The sequence below is a fragment of the Desmodus rotundus genome, chromosome 7 (genome assembly GCF_022682495.2).
Source record: "Desmodus rotundus isolate HL8 chromosome 7, HLdesRot8A.1, whole genome shotgun sequence".
Classification (NCBI taxonomy): Eukaryota; Metazoa; Chordata; class Mammalia; order Chiroptera; family Phyllostomidae; genus Desmodus; species Desmodus rotundus.
Genome location: NC_071393.1, coordinates 93,165,731 through 93,187,050, shown reverse-complemented (window position 1 = coordinate 93,187,050; position 21,320 = coordinate 93,165,731). Strand labels below are relative to the sequence as shown.

Sequence of the window (21,320 nt, the reverse complement as noted above, 5' to 3'; positions counted from 1 at the left end):
TTCAGAGTAATCATTGTAGCTGTTTGAAATGACAGCCGAAGCTCCTCTCTGGGCTCTAGTTGTACTCCACTCAGAAGGCTCGCGGCAGCAGCACAGGTGGGCCTAGTAGAAAGCCTCATCATCTCCACCTCCCTCCCAAATCCTTTCCAAACCAGACTCTCAAAGACTGACCCCTGGCTCGGTCAGCTTAAAAGGCAGAGCCATGTGAGTGTGCTGGCCCCTGGGAACAGTCATCCTGGTTCTCCGTGGTTCCTGCCTGCGCTCCCACAGCCCCACTGGACAGCACAGAAACCCCGGCAGGGTGACCGCTTAGAGCCTGGCCCCCCTGCCACTCCTCTGGGTGGGCTGAAGGAAGCGTCCAGAAAGCCGGGTGGGCCCACATGTTGGCAGGGAGGGGTCTGGCTCGGGCCTGGGGGTGCTGATGGCAGCAGCACCGCCCCTTTGTGCCTGTGAGGAGCTTGGCCCCGTGGCTGCAAAAACAGCAGCTGCAGGGCCTCTGACCGGCGCACGGCTGCAGAAGGGAACGTGTGATACGGGACCGGCGGCAGAGGCACTTGCTGCCTTGGCTGGGTGGCTTGGGTGGGGCATTGTCCCCTATAATAACACGGTTGAGGGTTTGATCCCTGGTCTGGGCACAGAAAGGAGGCAACCAATCGATGTTTGTGTCTCCCTCTCTCTCAAAATCAATAAACACATCCTTCAGTGAGGTTTTGAAACAGTGTTTGGCCCACAGACACCTCTGTCTTCAGTTTTATTTTTAATTTTTTCCTTTTTATTTAACTTACTGGGTGACATTAGTTAATAAAAAGGTGTGCGGTTCTGCGATACATAGTCTGTATTTGTGTGCTCACTGCCAGCTGTCTTCAGTTTTTTAGAAGACTGATAGGAACAGGTAAGTAACAAACCCAGGAAAACCATGAGTGTGGACACAGGGTGGTTTCTGATTTTTCTGTTTGCAGGGGACACGGGGGCAGAGAGGTGGCATATAGGAGCCTACTGTAAAGCTTACTGTTACTTTTTAACAGCTCTCACCTGCCTGTTTTACTGTAAAAGAAGCCCAATATCCTTTGCTCAGAGCCCCAAACCTGGTTCCTCAGGGAGGGAAGTAAGCCGACCTCGTTTTTGTAAGATCGGCCAGCACTAGGACAGACAGGATGACTTCACCGCACAGGGTGAGCTCCCTCGGCCCGACAGCAGGCCCAGAAGGTCCTCTTCCCGCCGCCACCCTGGCCCTCCAGGCCACCCCATCCTGGCCGCGTACACCAGCAGCCCCGGATGGTGAGGGTTCTGTAAGGGTTTACCTCCCGCTGACTGACCGGCAAGGCCCGAGCTTGAAGATGTTATTATTTGGTTGGCTCCACTGAAAGGTGTTCGGAAATAATAGTCAAAAGGAAAGAGACCAGACTTTTAATGATACTTCCCATAAATCAGTTCAGGCTGGTGAAACAGAAAAGGGTGTGATTACAACTTCAATGAAATCGGTCACTTGCACAATTAATCCTCTCAGCATCACAGACTAGGCTCTAATGGCGAATGATTACATCACGGCACAACGCTTGGGGAGGCGGTCTGGAAGCCGCTGCACTCAGACCTGAGGGGAAGAGCTGCGCAGGTGAGGCTGAGCAGAGACCCTGCACCACAGTGGCCGCCCCCACCTGCCCGCTTCCTCCGGGGCTGCACCTGGGGCAGGCCCTGGCTGCGGAACAGACCTCGCTCCTGAGCTCTTCCAGGGCCCGAGGGAGAGGCCCCTTCGGCAACAGAGGGGACGTGGGAGCATTTAGAGGGTAGTGGGGTTGAAGTGGGGTAAGTACATCTAAATAGACTTATGTACACTAAACCGATGAAGGGGAGGTTTGGCTTTAAGAAATAAATATGTCCCCAACCCCAGAAACCAAGCTGCTGAGTAGGTTCCACAGGTGAGATACACATTTAACATTCAACCAGGGCCAGTACACTTGACTGGTTTAATTCCATTACATTTGTCATCACTAGACACTGAGTAGAATACAGTGGATAAGCAAAGGTTTCTCCACCATGGAGAGAGATTTGTGTTGCCACAAACTGTTTCTGTCACCCACCCATGTGGGAGGACTTCTGAGAAAGTCTCCTTGTCCAAGGAGCCCGTGACCCGGCGTGAGGCCCTGCCTCGGCACAGGCGCTCCGAGCGAGAAGCCGCACGCGTGCCAGAGCGAGCATGGCACAAGGGAAAAGCCCTGAAGAGCACAAAAAGGTCAGCTTTTAAAATAGGTGTGGTAAGGCTACAGAGTTAAATTTTTAAAACACAGGCACATTTACATCATGTGTTCAAGTGCACGATTCAAATGTATCCAATCATTTTCCAAAGAGCCTTCATGATATTCAAACATTTCTTCATAAGTAAAATCAAGCAATAAAAATACTATAAAAATTCGAAGAGATGTGTTCATCTCTTAAGCCAGCAGTGTTGCCTGAGGACCACTGTCCCCAACAAAGCAATCCAGTCTGTTGCTAAGTTCCACCTGGCATAAAAGGACAGCTTTTCTCCACCACCAACACCGCCCAAGGCTTTATTGCTGAAGTCCTAACAGCTGCCCCTTCAGAGACTCACGATCTCAGTGCGCATGTTAGAAGTTACAGCTGTGTACCTTCCAAAGCAAAAGAGCCTTGATTCACAGGAGACACTTAGCAAGGTCACAGGAGTGGTGTTAATGTATCAAATATATCAGAGCACGTTAAGTGAAGCTGTTGTTTTTGTCAATCAAAACCGGTCAAATAGGACAATTTCACATGGTTCACACAATGTAATTTAACAATGTGAACCACTTTATTTTTTTGTTCCACTTTATGTTCCCCTCTTAATTATCTTCTAAATTGTAAGACCTAAACATGACAGCAAAGATTTATTTTCTCTGGAGTGAAAACCTAGACCAGCGCCATCTGAGAAATCTCTACGTGTTGATGGAAACGTCTTAGATCTGTGCAGTACTCTGCCATGTGGCTGTTGAGTGCTTGAAATGTGGCCAGTGTGGCTGAAGAACTAATTGAGTTCTTACATTTATTCAATTTTAATGAAATGTGTGGCTAGTGATCACCATGCTGGGTAGGACAAGGTTAGACGTGATTTCATTTTGCTCCTAGTCATGTAAAGTGCATCGGAGCTCCCTTCTCTCTGCTAGATGGGATGCTGCCCGATTCACAAATTGTTGAATACATCCAATTAGGTCTTTTAAAAAAAAATAAGTGTTTAGCGTTTGTGGTCTGCTCTGAGAAAATGCAGGATTTAATGTATGGGATTCTAGTTTCAAATTTCAATTTGAGTTAAATCTAAATAATACTTTTACCTAGTTTTCTTGTAAACAATTTTAAAACAAACTACTAAGAAATATAAACTACTTATTCAAAGTGAGAATATTTTCAACTTGCCCTGCTATCAGGATAGGCCAATGAGTTTTTAAAACCTCGGATAATAAAGATTCTCATTTCCTTCTGTAGAAACAGGCCTCACAGCATGGCCTGAAGAGTGAGGTGATGGTCAAAAACAACTCTGGAGGTCAGCATCTCCACCCCAAAAGGCCAAGCAAGGAGTGAGAGTGAAGTGGACCTGCAGTTATGCCCCGCGCTACAGCGAACGAGGGTGCTGGATGCTGCTGCAGAGAAGCAAACAAGCCGTGGTCGCCCCCACTGCGTGACACCTACACCGTGTAGCTGAGTCACAGAATTTTTTAAACACTACATGTGTTTTGGTCTTATTTGGACTTTCTGTAATCCTATCTTCTCCATTAAAACACATATAAAAAAATATCTCAAGACCAAAAAACCAACAGTAATTTTTGAATTTGCAGTACAGATACCACTAAACCCACAAATTTACTTGGTTAGTGCTGGTAAACAGCAGCCTTGAGAGGTGCCAAGAGCATCGGACGTTACCTGGTCTGCTTAATGATGGCACCCTCTCTGTTATCTTGGACAGGCCAAAAGAATGAGTACTGAGTAGCTGCTGAAACCTCGTGGGGCACAAGTTACACACACACACACACACACACACACGATTCTTGATTCAGAGTCAACTGACGCCCAGCACAGCTGTGAAGAGGCAGCAGGCGGCCACGCTGTTCTTCATGATCAGGGACGTAGCTTGCTTTCAGCATGTGAGAGTAACCAAGCATTCATGTAAATGTGCCTCAACGTGGGAACTGAAGCATTAATACAAAAAAGTCAAATGGAACTAAGTTCTTAGAACTACATATAAAAACTGAATTATTACAACTAAAGCAGCAAATCAAAATATCTGCTGAGGTTTTCTGGTAGAACTAAAAAAAAAAATTAGTTGGTGCCCATATTCAGTAAGTCACTACCATTGACAAAATAAAACTAAATCCAAAATAGGAAATTGAAAAGTGCACAATGAATTAAATCTTGGATCAAGTATTTATGGAACATTGGAAATGCTTGTCCGGTATAGTGACGAAGAGCGACTTCGAGGAGGTATTAAAGTTTGTCTGAGCCAGCCTTGGCCTGGCGCTCCACGTAAAAGAGGATGTAGGCCTTTGCCTTCACGACGGTGTCCTCATCAGCCAGTGTCACAGTGCTGTCGTTGAAATGGAACCAGCGACCTTCATGCTTTGCATATGCTGTGTAATGTCCAGAACCGACCCTGCAAGGAAGAAGTCAAAGATTGGCGAAAATCACAAAAGGATCTGTGCAGCTGTATAATTTATTATACAATAAATTATAATCAGCATTAGAATAAATCCTAGAGAACTGTGGTCTAAGAAGGTTTATTGAGCTCACATGTTTATCTTCCTCAAAACCTACTGAAATGACAAGGAATATGTCGACACTGGGAAGTAGGGAAGAGTGCCATCAACGGACGAGAAATTGAAGATTTTCTAGAACACACACACATACTCGCACGGTACTGGATGAATGGAGAAACCAAACAGCTAAGTAACTCTCACCCTAACGAGCACAGGTCAAGGCCTATGGAAACATGAGAAACTGAGAACCAGGTTTCCCATCACAGTCTTGCTGGGGGAAACCGACCTTAAGAAAGCAATCAGGCTCCAGGAAAGTGCCTTCCCCACCGTGGCCATCAAGGGCTCTTCTCTAGGGGCAGGACCCACGCACTCTCACTGGAGCCCTGGAGTCAGCCCTCCTGGGCAGAACAGCCTGCATGTATGATACAGACCTTTACAGCCATTAGAAAAACCCTCACCGTTTACCAATAACAATCAGTCTCATCATTTATTATGACTCTGAGTAAACAACCAAAAATCATCAGTCATGAGGGGAGAAAAGTAGCATGAAAGAGAAGTGCTAGGAAAACAGTCATTAACCACTGAGGAACTGAATGCAAAAAAACCAGAGAACTTTAAAAATTCTAATTAGTACCAATGGTTTCAAGAAGATACTGCAATCATAAAACATGAATAGGCTGAAATGAAAGAGTGTTGAGAAAAGTGTGACCTCCACAATACAAAAATTCATGGAGGAGCTGATCTTCAATTTGGATACAGATGTAGCCCAAATGGGTGATTTGGCAAAATAGGTCATAGCAGTCTTCAGGAACACAAAATGGAAAACATTAAAGAATAGTTAAAATAAGTGAAAGACCTGGGAAATTTACTATACATTTAACAGGTGTTCCGGAGGAAAGAATGGAGAATGGCGTGGAACTTAAACATTTCCGTAAGCTGAAGACACCAGCGACACCAGACTAAGGTTGTCCCTATCAACTATCAAGCAGGAATCTATCTGATGTTATTTCTTTAAAAAAACTTTTAAAATTATTAATCAGAGAGAGAATGATATCAATTTGTTTTTCCACTTATTGATGACATTCATTGGCTGATTCTTGTATGTGCCCTGATTGGGGATCGAACCTGCAACCTTATCAGGCATATCAGGATGATGCTCTAACCAACTGAGCTACCTGGCCAGGGCTGATGATACTTCTTAAGTCAAAAGACAGAATCCTACAATCTTCCAAAGAGAAAAAACAGGTTGCCTAGAAAGAAGTGAGAGACTTGTAGTGGACTTGTTTACAGTTCTATGAATGGTGAAGTCCGTGAAGCAATGTCCACAAAGTTCTGAGGGAAAAGGATTTTCAACGTGTAATGGCTTGACCAAGTTTGAAGGTAAAATAGCCATTCTCAAACAGACCAGAAATCAGAAAGTACAACAAGCTTTCAGGGAAAGAATGAGAATTATTCAATAAAATAAAAGATGACTCTTTAAAGTGCAGGACATGAAGTTAGTTTTAAATAGTTTTCCATTTTTCCCTCATCAATAGGTGAAGGGAGCACCCTGAGTGAAACGAACGCCCAAGACTTTGTGAGCAACAAACCGGGTCCCTAACGCGGGTTCAGAGGAGCCCTGCCCCACTCCGTGTCTGCGTGCCTTCTCTGCACACTGCACAACGTCCTTGCAGGAACAGCCTTCCACACCAAAAGTGGAGGAAAATTCTATTTCGCTCACTTTAATGTATCTGAATCCATTTTTTAGGGAGTTTGGGGAGAATTTTCAAGAGTGGTGCAAAATTGGATACCTTGGAAAAGGGTTTGATCTCCAAAATATATAAAGAACTCACACAACTCCAGTTCAGGAAGCCAAACAACCCAATTAAAAAATGGGCAAAGGACCTGAAGAGACACTTTTCCAAGGAGGACATTCAGAGGGCCCAGAGACATATGAAAGGATGCTCAGCATCACTAGTCATCAGAGAGATGCAAATTAAAACCACAATGAGGTACCACTTCACACCGGTCAGAATGGCCATCATTAATAAATCAAAAAACAACAAGTGTTGGAGAGGATGTGGAGAAAAGGGAACCCTAGTGCACTGTTGGTGGGAATGCAGACTGGTGGAGCCACTGTGGAAAACAGTATGGAATTTCCTCAGAAAATTGAAAATGGATCTGCCTTTTGACCCAGTGATTCCACTTCTGGGATTATATCCTAAGAATCCTGAATCACTAATCCAAAAGAATCTGTGCACCCCAATGCTCATAGCAGCACAATTTACAATAGCCAAGTACTGGAAACAGCTTTAGTGCCCATCAATAAATGAATGGACTAAAAAACTACGGTACATTTACACAATGGAATACTATGCAGCAGAGAGAAAGGAGCTCCTACCCTTTGCGACAGCATGGATGGAACTGAAGAGCATTATGCTAAGTGAAGTAAGCCAGGTGGTGAAAGACAAATACCATATGATCTTACCTATAAGTAGAACCTAATCAACAAAACAAACAAGCAAGCAAAATAGAATCAGAGATTTGGAAATAAAGAACAAACTGACAGTAACCAGAGGGGAGGTGGGAAGGGATAATGGGGGGAAGGGGAGGAAGGGTTGTCAAGGAACATGTATAAAGGACACATGGACAAAGCCAAAGGGGCATGGAATCCAGGGAGGTGGGGATGGGGGTGGGGGGGGAGTGGGGGGGGGGAAATGGAGACACCTGTACTTGAACAATAAAAAAATGTGGGAAAAAAAAGAGCAGTGTGAAACTGAAGGTCTCTGCTGTGTCACAACCCCCGCCAGCCCGCAGGCACACTCACCCGGAGCCGTGGTGCACCACCACGGCAGCGAGGTCGTACAGGCAGTTCTCAGGGCCGCTGTTCTCCGGCTGCGGAACAGGGGGGAAGGCGCCCAGGGCTGGGTTAGGAGCAGCGCTCAAGGCATCAGTACCTCCCACCGCAGTGACCTCTGTAACCCTGTGTCTGCGAAGACAACATTTTACTGAGGAGCCACCTTTCACCCCGCTAACGAAGGTGCCACCTTACCTCTAGTAAGTAGCATTTCATGTCCAGGCCTCTCAGTGGAAACTCTACATATGTGTCAACCTTGTTTCTTAAATATGCTGTCCAATGAAATCTTTTCAAATGTAAGCATAGCACCTGGATCAGACATAAGGACAAAGACTGTAGACAAACATTTACCTTTCAGTCAAAATTCACTACTTGGTTAACTGTCTCTCAACTATTTTAGGTGGCTTATCAGTTTTTCTTCTGGTCCTTGATATTGCTTTCTTCTGTCCATATATTATTGTGAAATTATGATTTGTAATAATGGGTCTATGTTTGGTGTTAGTTCTTCCGGCAAATGGCTCCTAAAACTCTTAGAATTTCCTAAGTGATGAGAATGATAAAGGTGTCTTTTGTTATGTTAATGAACTGACAGGTGGATGGACCTCACCTTAGGATGAGGGTCCTACCTCCTCGATCTCGGGATAGGGGAGAGGGAGTGGAAGCTGGATCAACTGCCAATGGCCAGTGATTACTCAGTGATGCCAATGGAATGAAGCCTTCATAAAACCCTGAAAGGACGGCAGTGGGGGGGCCTCCATGTGCCACCATGCTGGGCGCCAAGCTCCACAAGAACAGAAGATCCTTTGTTTGGGACCTTCATCTGGTTGTTGATTTGTATCCTTTAACATCCTTGGTAATAAATCAGTAATCTAGTGAGTAAATGGATTTCCTCAGGTCTGTGAGCTTCATTAGCAAATTAAGGGAACCCAAGGAGGGGGTTTGGAAATCTCTGATTTATAGCCAATCACAACAACAGGTATCTGAAGTCTAAAGAGAGGGCCAAGACAACCTCCAGTGTGTAGCTCAGAAACATAAAGTACCAATCTGGGCTTCTGACTGGCATCTGAAGGGGAGGGTGGTCTCATGGGACTGACCCTTAACCTGTGGAATCTGATGTTGCCTCTGGATAGTGTCAGAACTGAGTTGAAGTGCAGGGCACCCAGCTGGTGTGGGAGAGTTGCTTGGTGTGGCATGGTGGGCACTTCTGTCCCCCTCCACACACTGGACATTGTGATCAGGACACACTCAGGTCTGCATTATCAAAAGGTTTATTAAGCTTTTCCTGAAAACACTAGAGACCAATACAGAAGAGATTACATAAAATTACAAAAATAATTTGCTTTTCATCAGCTGTGAGCACTTTTCCCTTGAAATTGCATTAGAATTTGAAACTCAACACTTACCTTGGGTAATTTTTGAATCCAAAACTTTTTAGTGGACTTCTGTTTCTTTCTGCATTTGTGGCACATGTATAACTCCGTCTCATCAAGTTCTTCTAAGTCGGTAAAACTGCGAAGACAATCTAAAACCAAATTGGTTTTGGCAACGTTACAACAGGGCACCGTTAACAGAGGCAGTGTTCTGTAGAAAACAAGGCTGGACTTTGAAGCTGGACACTCGGGCTCAAATCTCAGTTTTATTAGCTATGTGTGACCAGGGGAAAGTCAGCCTGTTTCAGGTATGAAGTGAGGGCGACAGTAGCATCAGTAACACCTACTTTGAAGAGCTGCTGCAAGGAAGGCCAATAACATGTATAAAGTGCCTGGCACGGCGGCTGCCACCTGGGAGTGGTCAGTTAGTGACAGGTGGCACTGTTTTTTTCAGATGGCATTATTGTTGGGTTTGCTGTTGTTAATGAAAGAATTAGTCTGCATAATTCTGATAAAAGTGTTTCCCTAATAAATCAAAGTTCAAGCAGCAATTCTCTCTCGAAGCTCATGAAAAAGTCAGATTTAGAACAGATGTTTGCACAGCCGTGATTTACTGGGAAAGAAACGTGGATTAGAGAGGGCTGCCTTACCGACCTTCCCACTGCACGTCCAGCGAGCCCTCAGCTCCAGACCCTGCTCGCAGCCCTCGGACAGACCACATCTGAGTGCCGTGCAAGGGTCTGAGTGCTCTGCGCCTTGGTAAACGGTGGCTCCAAGCCAAGTCCAGCCATTGGTTTTGTAAACAAAGTTTGTTGGAACAGAGACGCTGCAACAGCAGGGCTGAGCCGTCGGGACGTGGGCCTTTACACGCTGTAAAGCCTAAAATATTTACTCATCTGCCCACTTAAAGAAAAATTTTGCTGACTCCTGATGCAGTCAGTCATCTTTTCAGAAGTCAATATAAAATGTATGCCTCATTCTGTAGAGAATTAACAATATTCTTTTTAGAAAAAATATGAATGCCTTTGTACCCACCACTCAGTTAAAGGAATGGATTCTCCAGGACTCGAGGAGCCAGGGTTTATGTGAATGGCGCCCCTTAGATACGTGCTGGGGAAGGCCATGGGCCGTGTGCGGGAGCTCCCTGTGTGCCTCTTCCGAATCACAAGTCCCTCTCTCCCCCTAGAAGTAGCCAGTGTCGACTTCTGTGTTAATCATTTCTTTGCTTATCTTTACAGACCATACACATGTATCTTTATACAAGATACTGTTTAGTTTGAGAAGCTGGGTAGCATGCGAGAACCTAGCTACATAAGGAAAAGCAATACTGTCTCTGTCCTCTGAGCGTTGGGTCAACTTGGCTTCTGCGACAGAGGAGAAGACAGCCCCTTCCCGGGAAGTTAGGGGGTCAGGGTGCAGCAGGGCGCAAGAGTGGCCAGGGGACCCATGCATCCTTTTTTTTTTTTAATTGAGGTATAATTGACATGTAACAGTTTCAGGAGTACAACATAATCATTTGAAAATTGTGTATGTTGAAAAATAATTACCTCAGTAAGTCTAGTTAACATTCATCACCATACATAGGTACAAAAATCTTTTTTGTGTTTAGAACTTTTAAGAGCTATTAATAACTCTCAAATGCAATATAGTATTATTAACTATAGTCACCATGCTGTACATTTATCCCTGTGCCTTATTTATTTTATAACTGCAAGCGTCTGCCTTTCAACCCCCTTCACTCACTTCACCCTGCCTCTGGCGACCACCAGTCTATTCTCTACATCTATGAACTGGGGGGCGGCGGTGGGGGGTGTTGTGTCTTTTTTGTAGTTCGCACGTGTAAGTGAGACGAGATGGTATGGTATTTGGTTTTCTCTGTCTCACTTATTTCCTGTAGTGTAACACCCTGTTGTCACAAATGGCAAGGCTTCCTTTTTATGGCTGAATAATATTTCTGTGTGTGTGTGTGTGTGTGACTTTTTCTTAACCCCCCTATCCACTGGTGGACACTTAGGTGGTTTCCATGTCTCGGCTACTGGAAACAATGCTGCAGCGAACATGGGGGTGCGGGTATCTTTTCAAATTAGTGTTTTCATTTTCTTCTAATAATCCAGAAGTGGAACTGCTGGATCATATGATAGTTCTATTTTTAATTTTTTGATGAACCTCCATAGTGTTTTCCATGGTGACTGTACCAATTTACATTCCCACCAGCAGTGCATAAGAGTTCCCTTTCTCCACATCCTCACCAATACTTATTTCTTATCTTTTTGATAACAACCATTCTAACAGATGTGAGGTTATATCTCATTGTGGTTTGGACTGGCATTTCCCTGATGATTAGTGATGCTGAGCACTTTTTCACGTACCTACCTGTTGGTCACTGGATATCTTCTTTGGGAAAATGTCTGTTCAGATCCTCTGCCCATTTCTCAATCAGATCGTTCATTTGTGGTTTGTCTTTTTTTTTTGCTATTGAGTTATGTGAGTTCTTTATGCATTTTGGATATTAACCCCTTATCAGACATATGATTTGCAAATATTTTTTCCATTCAGTAGATTGCCTTTTCATTACGCTGATGATCTTGTTTGCTGTGCAGAAGCTTTTTAGGCTGATATAGTCTCACTTGTTTACCACCCATGCTTTCTTCTGGGAGTTTCATGGTTCCGGGTCTTACATTTGAATCCCCAATTCATTTTAAGTTAATTTTGCTGTACAGTATAAGACATTGGTCCAGTTAACATTCTTTTGCATGTGGCTGTTCAGTTTTCCCATCATCCTTTATTGAAGAGACTGTCCTTCCCCCATTATATTATTGACTGCTTTGCCATAAATTGTCCATATATGCATGTGTCCATATATGCATGGGCTCTTTATTCTGTTCCATTGATTATGTGTCTGTTTTTGTGCCAATACCATACCGTTTTGATTACTATAGCTTCATGGTACAGTTTCAAATCAGGCAGCAAGATACCTCCAGCTTTGTTTTACTTTCTCAAGGTTGCTTTAGCTATTTGGAGTCTTTTGTGGTTCTATACAAATTTTTGGAGTGTTTGTTTTAGTTCTCTGAAAAATGCCACTAGAGTTTTTGACAGGGATGGCACTGAATTTGTGGATTTCTTTGGGTAGTATGGGTGTTACAATATTAATTCTAACAATCCATGAGCACAGAATATCTATTTGTGTCTGCAATTTTTAAGGGAGAAAAAATATTTCTTCTTTCTTCATTATTTTTTAAATAGTTTATTTTTATTGTATTTTTTCACTACCATTTATCCCCCTTATACCCTCTTCCACCTGCACCCAACTCCATCCCCACCCCCACCCTGGTACCTTTAATTTCCTCCATCAATGTCATAGTTTTCAGTACACAGGTCTTTCACTGTGTTGGTTAAATTTATTCATAGGTATTTTATTCTTTTTAATGCAATTGTAACTAGGATTGTTTTCCTTGTTTTCTTTCTGGTAGTTTCTTAGTACATAGAAATGCACCTGTATTTGTACACTGATTTTGTATTCTGCAACTTCACTGAATTCATTTATTAGTTCTAACAGACTTTTTGGTGAAGTCTCTAAGATGTGCTATATATAATATCATGTCATCTGCAAATAGTAACGGATTTCCTTCTGTTGGGCACCTGTTATCTCTTTTTCTTGCCTGACTGGCTAGGACTTCCAATACTACACTTAATGAAAGTGGCGAGAGTGGATATCTTTGTTTTCTTCATCTTAGAGGAAAAACTTTCAGCTCTTCACTGTTGAGTATGTTTGTGGTAGGCTTGTCATACATGGCCTCTATACACACTTGGTTGAGAGTTTTTTTAATCATAAATGGATATTGAATTTTGTCAAATGGTTTTTCTGTACCTATTGGTATCATATCATTTTTATCCTTCATTTTGTTAATGTGGTATATCACATTGATTGGATTTGTGGATACTGAACCATCCTTGCGTCCCCAGACTAAATCTCACCTGATCATAGGTATGATCCTTTTAAGGTATTATTAAACTTGGTTTGCTAATATTCTGTTTGGGACTTGTGCATCCATGTTCATCAAAGACACTGGCCTGTAATTTTCTTTTTCTTGCAGTGTTCTTGCCTGCTTTGGGTATCAAGGTAACGATGTTCTTGAAAAATTAGTTTGGAGCTGTTTCCTTCTCTTCTATTTTGTGGAAGAGTTTGAGAAAAATTGGTATTAGTTCTCCTTGATTGTTTGGTAGATTCATTGTAAAGCCATCTGCTCCTTGACTTTTGTTTGTTGGGAGGTTTTTGATTTCTGATTCAGTCTCCTTACTAGTAATTGATCTGTTCCAATGTTCTATTTCTTCATGATTCGGTCATGGTGGGTTGTATGTTTCTAGGGATTTATCCACTTCTTCTAAGTTATCCAGTTTGTTGGCATAAAATTGTTCATAACAGGCTTTTACGATTCTTTGTATTTCTGTGGTATCAGTTGTAATGTCTTCCATTTCTGATTTACTTTAGTCCTCTCCTCTTTTTTTGTTGGTGAGTCTAAGCATTTCTCAACTTTATCTTTTTAAAGAACTGGCCCTCAGGGTCAATGATCTTTTTGTTGTCATTTTAGTTTCTCTTTCACTTTTTTTTCTGTTCTGATCTTTGTTCCTCCCTTCCTTCTACTAACTTTGGGCTTCATTTGTCTTTTTCTAGGTCCTTAAGGTGTAAAGTTGGGCTGAGACTTTTCCTGGTGTTGGAGGTAGACATTTATCTCTCTGAATATCCCCTTAGAACCGCTTTTGCTGCCTGCCACAAGGTTTGGCATTTTGTACTTCCATTTTCATTTGTCTCAAGGTACCTTTTATTTCTCTTTTGATTTCTTCTTTGAGCCACTGTTGTTCAGTAGCATGTTGTTTAATCTCTACATTCCTGTGAATTTTCCAGTGTCCTTCCTGTAACTGCTTTCTAGGTTCATACCATTGTGGTTGGAAAAGATGTTATGGTTTCAGCCTTCTTAAATTCATTGTGGCTTGTTTTGTGGCCTAACATATGATCTATCCTAAGGAATGTTCCACATGCTCTTGAGAAGAATGTTTATTATTGCTTTTGAATGGAATGTCTGTTGTATATATGTCTATAAAGTCCATTTGGTCTAATGAGTCATTTAAGGTAGATGTTTATTTACAGGTTTTCTGTCTGGATGATCTAAGTGGGGTATTAAGATCCCCTACTATGGCATTTCTCTCTTTCTCCCTTCAGGTCTGTTAATATTTGCTTTATATATTTAGATGTCCCTATGCTGGGTATACATTTTTGAAGTATTTTTTATTGTTATGCTATTACAGTTTTTCAAATTTTTCCCTTTACCCCTCCTCCAACCTGCCCCCCCAACCCTCCAGCATTCCCCCTCATTAGTTCGTGTCCATGGGTTGTACATGTAAGTTCTTTGAGTCCTCTGTTGCCTATACCATTTTTTATCTCTCCCCATCTATTTTATGCCTACTAATTATGCTGCTTCTTCCCTGTACCTTTGCCCCCTTATTCCTCCCTTTCCCCTCCCCACTGAACTCCCTCCATATGATGTCCATTTCTCTGATTCTGTTCCTATTCTGATTGTTTGCTTAGTTTTTGTTTTCATTGTTTTTCTTTTCTTTTAGGTTCAATAGTTGATAGTTGTGAGTTTGTTGTCATTTTACTGTTCATATTTTTGATCTTCTTTTTCTGAGATAAGTCCCTTTAACATTTCATATAATAATGGCTTGGTGAGGATGAACTCCTTTGATTTGACCTTATATGAGAAGCACTTTATTTGCCTTTCCATTCTAAATGATAACTTCGCTGGACAGAGTAATCTTGGATGTAGGTCCTTGCCTTTCATGACTTGGAATACTTCTTTCCAGCCCCTTCTTGCCTGCAAGGTTTCTTTTGAGAAATCAGCTGATAGTCTAATGGTAACTCCTTTGTAGGCAAGTATCTTCTTTTCTCTTGCTGCTTTTAAGATTCTCTCCTTGTCTTTCATCTTAGGTAACTTAATGATGATGTGCCTTGGTGTGTTCCTCTTGTGTCCAACTTCTTTGGGACTCGGGGCTTCCTGGAAGTCTGTTTCATTTGCCAGATTGGGGAGGTTTTCTTATTTGTTCAAACAAGTTTTGAATTTCTTGCTGTTGTTCTTCTTCTGGCACCCCTATGATTCAGATGTTCGAATGTTTCAAGTTGTCCCGAAGGTTCCTAAGCCTCTCTTCATTTTTTTGAATTTTTGTTTCTTCCTTTTCTTCTGGATGGATGTTTCTTTCTTTCTTTTGTTCCAAATCATTGCTTTGAGTCCTGGTTTCCTTCTTGTCACTGTTAGTTCCCTGAATATTTTGCTTTATTTCACTTTGGGTAACCTTCATTTGTTTTTTCATTTTTTGACCAAGCTCTATCAGATCTATGAGCATTTTGATTACCAGGGATTTAAATTCTCCATCAGATAGGTTGGCTATCTCCTTATCACTTTGCTCTGAGGTTTTGCTGTGTTCTTTCATATTTGCCATACTTGTCTTACAGCAGCTGCTAGGTTGTAAGGGGGCGGGGCCTTAGGTAATCACCCGGGCAGGGCAGGGCAAGGCAACCCTCTACTGCGCTTCAGTACTGCCAGTGGGGGAGGGGCCAGAGAGGGAACAGTGCAGCTCGCCTGCTTGTCTCTGGCGCACTTTTCCACGCACTCTGGTGTGAGACTGGGAGTTTCTCCCACTGTGGCAACCCTATCAGTATCCCACAGTCAGCTCTGAGTCTCAGTTTTCCCCTTAAGTCAGCCCCTCCTGTGTAGCCCATGGAGTCAGCACTCAGCCCCACCCCCAAGGCTGCAGCTTGGCCGCAGTTTTTGAGTCAGCCTGCGTGGTCCCACCTTGCCAGTCTGGTTGTTCTGGTTTTTTCTTTAATTCCTTGGTTGGCAGAGTTCCACGCAATTTGACTTTCTGGCACTTTTGGTTGTTTATTGATTTTAGATTGGTTGTTATCCTCCTTTTGGTTGTGCAAGGAAGAGTATACCTCCATCTTGGCCGGAACTCCTGGGTGTACATTTACAGTATCCTCTTATTGGACTGACTCCTTTATCATTATACCAGGGGCAGGGGGCAAAAAACCCTGGAATTTATTTATAAAAAACTATGTATTTATTCTTACATGTTTAAACTTCAGTCTCCATTTGATGCAGTACACCATTGAGACGTTTTTTTCCCACTGCTCAAAACAGTGTTTGAACTCGTCGATTTTGATGCCTTTTAGTGCTTCTGCCATTTTTTTGTTTTGCTTCTTTCACATCAGCAAAATGTTTGCCTTTGAGGACTTTTTTCATCCAGGGAAACAAAAAAAAAAGTCGCTCAGGGCGAGATCAGGTGAAGAGGGAAGGTAGGGCATGGGGGTCATGCCATTTTTGGTCAAAAACTGCTGAACACTCAGCATGGTGTGGGCAGGTGAGCTCATAAATCTCCCATCATGGAACAGGCAAACGTGTTGAAAGAGTCTTCAAAAAAATTCACTGAAGCCAAACAGCCTCTGACAACAATGCCAGCTGGTACACTGACACAGATGGGTTCCTAGAACACTCACCTAGTGGGGGAAGCTGGTATTACAAAGGGCCTGCCCTTTAGAAGATAATTCCAATTTTTTTGGAGGGCCGCCCCCTTGTATAATGCCCATCTTTAGGAACAGAGAAACAAGGTCTCTTATTACAGTCTTTGTTTTAAAGTCTGTTTAGTCTGATAGAAGTACAGCCACCCCAGCTTTCTTTCGCTGTCCACCTGCCTGGAATATCTTTCCATCCCCTTACTCTCTGCGTGTCCTTATATCTGAAGCAAGTCTCTTACAGGCAGCATAATAACGGGCCTTTTTAAAAATCCATTCAGCTACTCTGTGTCTTTTGATTGGAGTGTTTAGTACATTTACATTTGAATTAATTACTGGTAAGTATGTACTACTTAATACCATTTTGTTCATTGTTTTCTGGCTGTTTTGTAGCTCCTCTCTGTTCCTTTTTTCTTTTGCTCTCTTCCTTTGTGGTTTGATGACTTTCTGTAGTGGTATTCTTAGATTCCTTCCTCATTATCTTTGTATCTATTATAGGTTTTGCTTTCTGGTTACCATGAAACTTACATATAGCAATTCGTATTTATAACAGTCTATTTTAAGATAACTTAAGTTTGAATATTTTCTAAAGCTCTACATTTTTACTCTCCCCCACCCACATTTTTTGTGTTTCACATATTTTACATCTTTTTATCTTGTGTACTTGTTAGGTAATTGTTGTTATAGCTATTTTTACTACTTTTTAATAAAGATTTTGTTTATTTTTAGAGAGGAAGGGAGGGAGAAAGAGAGAGAGAGAAACATCAATCAGTTGCCTCTCATTTGCACCCTGACTGGGGACTGAACCCAGATCCTAGGCATGTGCCCTGCCAGGGAATCGAACTTTTGCTTTGCAGGATGGTGCCCAACCAACTGAGCCACACTGTCAGGGCTGTTTTTACTACTTTTGTCTTTTAAACTCATATGAACTTATTACCTTTACTATATATTTTACCTTTGTCTATGAGATTATACTTTCATATGTTTTCTTGTTGCTAGTTAACACTCTTTCTTTTCAGCTTAAGGAAGCCCCTTAAACATTACTTTTAAGGCTAGTTTAGTGGTGGTGAACTCCTTTAGCTTTCACTTGTCTGGAAGACTATCTCTACTTTAATCGTGTATTATGTATAACTTTGTCAGGTACAGTACTCTTAAGTTGTTTTTTTTTTTCTTGCTGTGCTTTGAATATATTGTGCCCTCCCTTTTGGCCTGCAAATTTTCTGCTGAAAAATCTGATCGTCCCTATGGGGATTCCCATGTACATTAAGTTGTTTTTCTCTTGCTGCTTTTAAGAGTTTCTCCTTGTCATTAACTTTTGACATTTTAAGTACAATGTGTCTCAGTGTGGGTCTCTTTGAGTTGGTCTTCTTTGGAATTCTCTGGGATTCCTGGATCTGGATATGGTTCCTTCTTCAGGTTAAGGAAGTTTTCAGCCATTATTTCTTCAATTAAGTTTTCTGGGACCACTATAGTGTAAATGTTAGCCCACAGGACAGCATTTCATTGTCCCTTAAGCTATCTTCACTTTTTTAAATCAGGGATCTTGGCCTGTAATTTTCATCAGGCCATTCTTTTTTATTATCTTTGCTGCTCCGATTTTGTGCATCCTTGTGCCCTCTCTGAGCTTACTCATACTTCTGAGTCATCTAGTCTGCTGTGGACCCCTCCACTGTATGCTTCAGTTCAGTTACTGCGTTCTTCAGCTTGATGGCTTGTATTTGGTACTCTCTTATATCTTCTATCTCTTTGTTGAAGTTCCCACTGTGTTCATCCATTCTCCCAATATGGGTGAGCACTTTTCTGACCATTACTCTGAACTCTTTATCAGGTAAATTACTTATCTTTGTCTCATTAAGGTTTTTCTCTGAGGTGTTTTTTTCCATTTGGAATGTGTTCCTCTGTTCATTTTGTTTGACTCTGTGTGTTGGTTTCTGAGCATGGGATGAAACAGGCACCTCTCCCAGTCTTGAAGGTAGTGGCCTCATGGAGATGAACCTTAACATTTAACCCTACCCTAGTTCTCAGTTGTCTCTCAAAACAACCTGTGATTATCCAAGCAGCCTATTTTATTTTTAATAACTCCCAGTAGTTGACAGTGTGCCAAGACGTGTCAGTGCCCGAAAAGGGGAGGATCTCCATCAACCACTAGATTCAGCCTGAAAAGAAGCCAGACTCTTAGGCAGCAGCTTTTAAAGAATGCACAGGTATACATAGTCCTTTGGGACTGTGAGCATAGCCCTGCTGGCCGGCCATTAGAGCCAGGTGATCTGGGGGTGTCCCCTGGAGTTGAAAAAATGGAGGTTCCATGCAAGTATATAGGCTCCTTTCTGGAAGATACTGGCAAGCTATAGCAGGGGAGGGGAGTGCAAAGATGGTGTACCCCAGGCTACGTGCCCTGAGGGTACCTAAGTAGGCCCCCTGGATGTGTGTCAAACCTGAAGCCCACCCCTCAGGCCAAAGGTCCGGCACACACAAACAGGCCTCTCTGGAAGAAAGGCTGGGGAAAAGGGGGAGCATTTCAGTCTCTGGTCTGTGCAGTGCCATGGAGGCAGTAGCCTTCCAAGAACTATCCCACTGTTACAGACCTGTAGGGCCCAGGAATGCAGGTCCCCCTGGGCAGCAGCTGCGAAATCCAGGACACCAGAGTGTGTAAGAGCTCTCCTGCAAGAGAGTGGTGCTCTGGAGCACAGAAGAGGGGAAGCAGGAAGATAGCGCCTACCCTTTGAGGTCTCTGGAAGGATTACAGTCAGGCCTTAGATGTGTGTTTAATTAGAGCCTGCCCTTCAGGCTGTAGCTATGAAGATAAGCTAATAAGCTGCTTTTCACAGAAGGAGCTCCTAGGTCTGCTGACTTTTGCTGTGCCCTGAAGGTTTAAGAATGGTGTTTAAGAATGTTCTCTCTTAGTTATAGTGCTGTGGGACCTGGAGTGTAAGCTCCGCTGGCCCCCAGGGCAGGCAATGTAGAGCTGTCCTCTGGCAGCAGCCACCAAAACCAGGGTACCCGTCATGTAAAAGCTCCTCTCTGCAGACACTCACACTCTAGAGGGTGGCAAAGGAACAGCATGAAGATGGCACCTGCCAGCCTCCACCCCCGGAGCAGTCCCACCCTCAAGCAACTGCTTTAGATTAGCAACTGAGCCTCTTTCACACAAAGCCTTCGGCTTTCCCCTCGTCAACCTCTGTGCTAGGCCCTAGGGTGGTAAGTCTACAGGAACCCTGTAAGAGCCATTTCTCAGTTCGCTACCTGTGGCCTCGGGAATTGGGGGCTCATCTCTCAGGTGCAAATCTTAAAAACTGCAGTGCCCAATATGGGGTTCAAACCCTTCAGTCCTCAGGAAGAAGCTCTGGGCTTTAGGTCCCTCCCAATTGTGGGTCACCATGCCAGGGGTGGAAGGGATTTTGTCTCAGCCTCTCCCACCGGCCTCAGTGTGGTTTCCTTCTCACTTGCCTGATGTGCAGGAGTTGCTCAGCTAGTGTTGGGATTTTTTTCCAGAGGAAATTTTTCCATATTTCACTACAGATTCAGTGTGTACCTGGGAGGTGAGCGTGGGGTCTTCCTACCTCACCACCTTGCATGGAACCCTCTAAATGCCCTTGCTCCCTGACTGCAATACCTGGAATGTCATCCCACCTGTCTCCCCTCAACTTGGTGTCATTCTCATTTTTTTTGAGGCTTTTCCACTGTCCATTGAGCAGTGACTCCTCTCTCTTCAACTCTGTCTTGACAGAGCAGATAAATGCAACACCGCCCATCACCTTTTTCATATAAAGGACGGCTCCTAGGAAAGGGGATGCACTGCTTGACCTTGTACAGAGGGGGGCAAAAGTAGGTTTACAGTTGTGAGTACATGAAACACAGAGCTTGTTCTTTTTTGTAAGAGTCAGGACCTGCATGTCTTTTCCACACAAACAACTGTGAACCTACTGTCGCCCACCCCTGTGCTTCCTGACACACACCTCACACTCACAGTGGTGCTGCCCTCAGGGGCCCCCCAAGTTCCACACTGCCAGCTGTAAAGAGCACTGACTACACTTGGATATAAGTGGCTGGTGTTGCACATCCCTTCAGTGATCACTGTGGTGCTTATAAGTTCTACAGCTGAAGCCATGGGAACTTTAATCATAGAGTATTTGTTACATCACGTAAAAAGCTGTGCCCTTGGGCCAGGGTTGGTGGGAATTAGATATAAGATAGAAAAATAGAATTTTCCATATTTAAAAATGAGCAGGAAAACACTCATTAAACTAGGAAAAGAAGGCAACTTCTTCAACATGATAAATACCATATAAGGAAATCCCAAAGCAAACATCATATTCGTGGTCAAAGGATGAAAAACCTCTTCCCCTAAGATCAGGACCAAGACAAGGATGCCTCCTTCCCCACTTCTGTTCAACACAGTACTGGAAGTTTTAGCCACAGTGATTAGATACGAAAAAGAAATAAAGCATCCAAATTGAAAAAGAAAAAAGTAAAATTATCTCTTAGATTATATGAGCTTGTATGTAGAAAACCCTAAAGATTAAAGAACAAAACCCTGCTAATATTAGAATAAATGAATTTGGCACAGTTGCAGGATATAAAATTAACACAAAAAAATCATTGTTTTTATAAACAATGAACAATCCAAAAAGGAAATTAAGATAATTCTGTTTACAATAACATCAAAAATAATAAAATTCTCAGTGATACATTTAACCAAGCAAAAGACTACACTGAAAACCGCTGAAAGAAATCTATAAAAACAAATGCATGGAAAGACATCCCATGTTATGCAATGGGAGCCTTATTGTTACCATGACAACACCACCCACAGC

General features: G+C 42.9%; 1 protein-coding gene across 2 annotated transcripts in view; it reads right to left on the bottom strand.

The window, feature by feature from the left end:
* Window positions 1–1,391: 1,391 nt before the first annotated feature.
* The window catches only part of USP3 (ubiquitin specific peptidase 3), a 93,599-nt gene continuing 73,670 nt past the window's right edge, over window positions 1,392–21,320 (bottom strand). For both annotated transcript variants that reach the window (XM_024568124.4, XM_071221983.1), the window contains exons 12-15: window positions 8,976–9,094; window positions 7,768–7,881; window positions 7,543–7,610; window positions 1,392–4,633 (exon numbers count right to left, since the gene is read on the bottom strand). In XM_024568124.4, the coding sequence (XP_024423892.1) occupies window positions 4,468–4,633; window positions 7,543–7,610; window positions 7,768–7,881; window positions 8,976–9,094 (467 nt within the window). In that variant the 3' untranslated portion in view covers window positions 1,392–4,467. The remainder of the gene's footprint in view (window positions 4,634–7,542; window positions 7,611–7,767; window positions 7,882–8,975; window positions 9,095–21,320) is intronic.